This window comes from Notothenia rossii, assembly GCF_949606895.1.
Source record: "Notothenia rossii genome assembly, chromosome: 10".
Lineage (NCBI taxonomy): Eukaryota > Metazoa > Chordata > Actinopteri > Perciformes > Nototheniidae > Notothenia > Notothenia rossii.
The window spans coordinates 61,750,565-61,756,501 of record NC_136908.1 but is presented as its reverse complement, the minus strand read 5'-3'; the positions used below and the strand labels follow the sequence as shown (position 1 = coordinate 61,756,501).

General features: G+C 42.6%; 1 protein-coding gene across 1 annotated transcript in view; it reads right to left on the bottom strand.

The window, feature by feature from the left end:
- The window catches only part of nav3 (neuron navigator 3), a 228,920-nt gene extending 224,359 nt beyond the window's left edge, over positions 1-4,561 (bottom strand). Inside the window, exon 1 of the mRNA XM_079655695.1 lies at positions 4,254-4,561. Within this exon, the coding sequence (XP_079511821.1) occupies positions 4,254-4,397 (144 nt within the window). The 5' untranslated portion in view covers positions 4,398-4,561. The remainder of the gene's footprint in view (positions 1-4,253) is intronic.
- Between the last annotated feature and the right edge of the window lie 1,376 nt (positions 4,562-5,937).

Below are 5,937 nucleotides of genomic sequence, written 5' to 3'. Positions count from 1 at the left end.
AGACAGACAGACAGACAGACAGACAGACAGACACACACACACACACACACACACACACACACACACAGATACACACACACACACAGATACACACACACACACATACACATACACACATACACACACACACACACACACACACACACACACACACACACACACACACACACACACACACACACACACTCTCACACACACACACAGGAGGAGAATCAAAAGGATGTGTTTTGTTCTCTCACTGAGGCAGTGTGTCTGGCACTAATACGCACTTCCGGTAAACACTGTACTTATTTTTTTAGTAGCAGCATTCCCCGATAACAACATCAGAGGCCAGCAGGAACAGAAGCCTGCGAGTTTACAATAAACTGCATTTCTTAGATAAAAACGCATTCTCCGTATACAGAGAGACTCTTTACTGTTGACTCAAGAGAGGGCATGTCAGGGTGGACTGACTGCACATATTAAGACTACAGTGGGTACTTCTGGTATTGTGAATATCCCACTTGTGCATTTATCCCGCACCTAAATACTTCAAACCGTAAGCTATACAGTCGTACAGCTACTTTATTTTTAACACAATGCTCTGTGTCTTTGCACGACTTGAGTTTCCCAAACATTTTGCTCTCCCTCTCTCGTAGCGTGTGATAAAAACCAGGGCTGCGGTGACTTTGAATGCTAAGCTAATTGGTGTTTTGAAGCCAAACTGACCAAGTCTTCCTCCTACTTTAGAGCTTGATTCAGTAATTGGCTGTTTTCTCAGGGTCAAGACAAAAAGAAAGCGGGATAAGCGAAGCAAGCTCGTCAGTGGGAAGTCATTTTACATATTTAACTCAAATCAAGGAGGATTTAGTAGTCACAAAGGAATGTCACACTTATCTTCAAAGATGAATCCAATAACAGCATTTGGTCTTTTACTTTAAATTCAATGAAGCGATAAGAAGCACATTTCTAAAACACATATTTAAGAAGTCAGTGAGCTGCATGATTTGGACAGCTGCCAGCATACTTGATGCACAAGATGATTTCATTATCTGCGGTGGTGGAGCTGAAACTTCATTAGACTCAGATAAGCTCTTCATTCCTGCCCGTCAACTGACCTGTCAGCGGAGAGGACAACAGGAAGTACAAACATCTGACCTCGACATTCTATAATATGCCTTTTTTTTCAAAATTACTATTTCGTTTTTATACATATTTTCGTCAAACGATGTCGTATGTCGTTTTTTGGTGTATTTTCAACATAATATACTGTCGTGGAAACATCTGGCCTTTTTTCGTATACTATGACGTTATTTAGCATATTTTCTACATAGGCTACTATGCTGTTTTGTTTTTAATTCCACATGTCACTTTTTCCCAAATTTTCGACATTCTATACTGTTCCTTGATTTCAAAATTACTATGCTAACTCGTTTGTTTACATATTTGTAGACAAACTATACTATGCCGTTTTTCTTCGAAATTCGACACTATACGTATTTTGGCATATTTTCGATTTCCAGAGGCACTGACTGATGTGTCAGCAGAAAGGACAACAGGAAGCGAAAACACCTCGCCTTGTTCTCGTCTCCATCACACAAAGAAACTCCCTGACAGCCAGGAATCAGAGACGGAATAGGAACACAGGGGTTGAACAACTCATGCTAACGTGCTGCATGCTAATGTGTTAGCTGTGCAACGTAAGCATTGGTCATGTACGTTCGGCAGACACATCTCAAAAGTCATTAGCAGCATCTCATTCAAAATGATATGATGCCTTTAGGGGACGAATAGGAAAACACATTGACAGCTTCAGTCTCACAGCACCCTGGAGATAATTAATTCAGATGTCTCTCTTTATGGAACAAAGCTCTGTACATGTTACTTTGCATAATATACGATGTACATACATATATGACTCATAGGGTGATGATAACATGTTCACACATTTCCATATGGTACGAACAAACCATGATTAACGATCTCCAAACATTACAACTACAGATATGTTGTCACTTGACAACTGTGGAGCATGTATAGTTAAATCTGTCATGCAAATGGTTAGATTTAAACCGTAAAATTAAAACTAAACTTGATGCAAAATGCTTTTGTGCAAGCTTCCTTTTTGACTTATCAGCATGAAATCTTAAAATAACAAATAAAATATATTTTGGCAAACACCACCCAGGTCAGGATATGTTGAACCTCCGTCAAACAGGCCAGCACATGTTGGCACTATTGTATATACGGGGGGTTTGCATGTGCACAAACAAGAGTGCACACACACACACACACACACACACACACACACACACACACACACACACACACACACACACACACACACACACACACACACACACACACACACACACACACACATACACACACACACACACACACACGCACACACACACACCGACAGGCCGGGGCAGGCAACAGTTCTGCTTGCTTATGAGCTTCTCAAGGACAATGACATTTCAGAGAATTTAGCCGCTGCTTTACAGACAGGAAGAACAAATCTTACAAAGCTCCAACAATAACAAGCGAAAGGGTCAGAGTTATAGCGTGTCTGAAAACACACAGGAGTATGAGTGTGTGTGTGTGAGCGTGTGTGTGTGTGTGTGTGAGCGTGTGTGTGTGTGAGCGTGTGTGTGTGTCAGTTTATTAAAAGAGATACTTTTTTTGTTTTGATTTGCAAGTTCATGGGGATGCAATATCATTTCATGACAACCATTTTTCCTCTACCTTGTTGTTCTTTAATTAATTTTTTTATTATTAATGTTTTAATAAGTATAAAAAAGTCTAAATAGCAAGATGTTTTTTTAACCTGCAGTTAGGATATCACAACAAATGTAATTGGAAGAAACATGTTCTCCCTTGGTTCCCAGGAGGATATCACAACACATTCAAAACTAATTCAATTATATAAACTGTGACTATATAGACTGTGGGGAAGGATGCCAACAAATCAGTCGTAACTTCCGACGTGAAACTCACAAAAACAGACCCTCTTAGTGTAAAAAGCAAGAGCACAACCCCTGTAGTGTGTCATGATGAATCCTTGCACCTTAAACCCCACCTTTTGGTTATTTAGAGGCAGGCGGCGCTGACCCGCGCTTTGATTTCTCCTCTCAACGTTTCCCTCCGAGGAGAATCATTGTTCAGGATAAAAAAAGGGTTGTGGTAGGAAGAGGAACAGGGGGGAGTCAGAGGCAACATGCCAAACAGGAAAGTTTCAGTTTCTGCTCTGACAGATTGTCGTGGGACGGGCCTGAAAATATTTGGCGGGGAGTTTTGAAAAACCCCTTCCTCTTGCAGGGAAAAAACCCCGCCCTCTCTGCTGCAGCCGGAGAAAGTGAGCCAGAGGTTTTTTGGGCAGAAAGGGAAAGGACTTGGCACGGCGTTCGTTTGTTCGGTGTGGTGAACCGCTTACAAAAAATCTCTGTTACACCGTCTGAACACATCGCCCCTCGCTGGGGGTAATGAGTGAGGAGGGGGCAATCAATCTGAAATATTATCCAGCCTGGGGGACAGAATCAGGGGGGGAAAGAGACCCCTCAATATTAGAGACTTTTCTTAGGGAGCACCCATTACTCTTGCATTAGTTTTGACTTCCTTCGTAGAGCAGGCAGGGCTCACTTCCTAGGTAGAGATCTTGAAACTTTAAACACACACACACACACACACACACACACACACACACACACACACACACACACACACACACACACACACACACACACACACACACACACACACACACACACACACACACACACACACACACACACACACACACACTGCAGATCAGTTTGCAGATATTTTGGCTCATATTATTCGAATGTGCTTTTACTTGAATTATATTTTTATTCGATATATATATATATTTGATTGTCTTACGTCTTACAGTATATACAGTATGTTTATGTTTCATTGTTGGAGGAACCTGGGACTTCAGATTTCCCTTGCTACACTGTGCATATGACAACACATCCTCTGAATCTTTGCATACTCATCCAGGTTCCCTTCTTAGTTGATGACCAAAAAACCAGCGACACCATCCCATCGTAGCCCACATGACTCATCATTACAGTCACTTTTAGACTCCAGCTCCCACAAGGACGCAGAGACAGAGCCTCTCTCTGATCTCTGACACCTGTGGAGTCACACAGAAACCCAGAGCGAGAGAGAGAGAGAGAGAGAGAGAGAGAGAGAGAGAGAGAGAGAGAGAGAGAGAGAGAGAGAGAGAGAGAGAGACCAGCTGCACTCACCTTGCAGATTTTGCTCTCCTCCGCCTCAGCTCTGGACTTCCCTTCAGGTGTCCTCTCCGGCTGGTATTGGGATTTCATTGACACCGGCTTACTGCCCAATGAGGCCGGCTGCCTCAGTTTGGAGGCGACGCCAACAACCGGCATACTTCCCAAACTCAAAAATAACAAACAGGCGGGGAGGGGTCCCAACAAGTGCTGTGAGGAAAGGGAAGTCTGCTGTGACTCTCTGCACAGGAGAAAGAAAATCAAAAGAAATAGAAGCAGCCTCTCAGACGGAGAGGAAAGCTCTCATTGTGTTGCCTTCAGCGAGCAGGACTCACAGAAAGTGACACAGCTTCTCCTTCCTCACATTTACTCCCTCCTCCTTCTCCTCCTCCCACAAGCAACAGTATTCCCTCCCCTTCCCTTGCCTCTCTCCCTCTCTCTCTGTCAGAAGTGCAGCACAAAGTCAGCCAAAACAGTTCAAGGAGGGGACTGAACTCCTCTGGACGGTATATGTGAAACCTGGCTGAGAGTGGCCCAAAGCACACCGTTAAAAAGAGCTTCATGTCCCCCTTAATGTAACGCCAAATACGAGAGAAAGACATTCTCTCTGCGTCCACATCTGGAGCTGTGTCCTCACGGAAAAAAAGAAATCTAAACAAAGCCTATTTGATGGTTGAAATAGAAATGGAGGATTCCAGTTTGAACATCTGTTGCTCCTGGAACTGTTTCCTTTCTTTTTTACTTTAAAGTTTGTTTGTTGTTGAACCGGTTTATTCTGCTGATTGCTCTGTGAAAAAGATTGAACAGTATTTCCTTCTTCTTTTTCTTAGTAACTCATTGCCATATTCACGTGTTCCCTTTATGAATGGAGAAAGTGCCTCACAACATGAACAAGCATCAATCAGTACCAGTTCAGCAGGTGCCAAACGTCTTAAAGGGGCCATATTCTGTCCATCTTCAGGTGTATATCAGTATGTCTCTACTTTAAAGAGTCCTGTCCTGCTGATGTTCAGGTGTATATCAGTATGTAGTGTCTCTACTTTAAAGAGTCCTCTCCTGCTGATGTTCAGGTGTATATCAGTATGTAGTGTCTCTACTTTAAAGAGTCCTCTCCTGCTGATGTTCAGGTGTATATCAGTATGTAGTGTCTCTACTTTAAAGAGTCCTCTCCTGCTGATGTTCAGGTGTATATCAGTATGTAGTGTCTCTACTTTAAAGAGTCCTCTCCTGCTGATGTTCAGGTGTATATCAGTATGTAGTGTCTCTACTTTAAAGAGTCCTCTCCTGCTGATGTTCAGGTGTATATCAGTATGTAGTGTCTCTACTTTAAAGAGTCCTCTCCTGCTGATGTTCAGGTGTATATCAGTATGTAGTGTCTCTACTTTAAAGAGTCCTCTCCTGCTGATGTTCAGGTGTATATCAGTATGTAGTGTCTCTACTTTAAAGACTCCTCTCCTGCTGATGTTCAGGTGTATATCAGTATGTAGTGTCTCTACTTTAAAGAGTCCTCTCCTGCTGATGTTCAGGTGTATATCAGTATGTAGTGTCTCTACTTTAAAGAGTTCTCTCCTGCTGATGTTCAGGTGTATATCAGTAGTGTCTCTACTTTAAAGAGTCCTCTCCTGCTGATGTTCAGGTGTGTATCAGTATGTAGTGTCTCTACTTTAAAGAGTCCTCTCCTGCTGATGTTCAGGTGTAT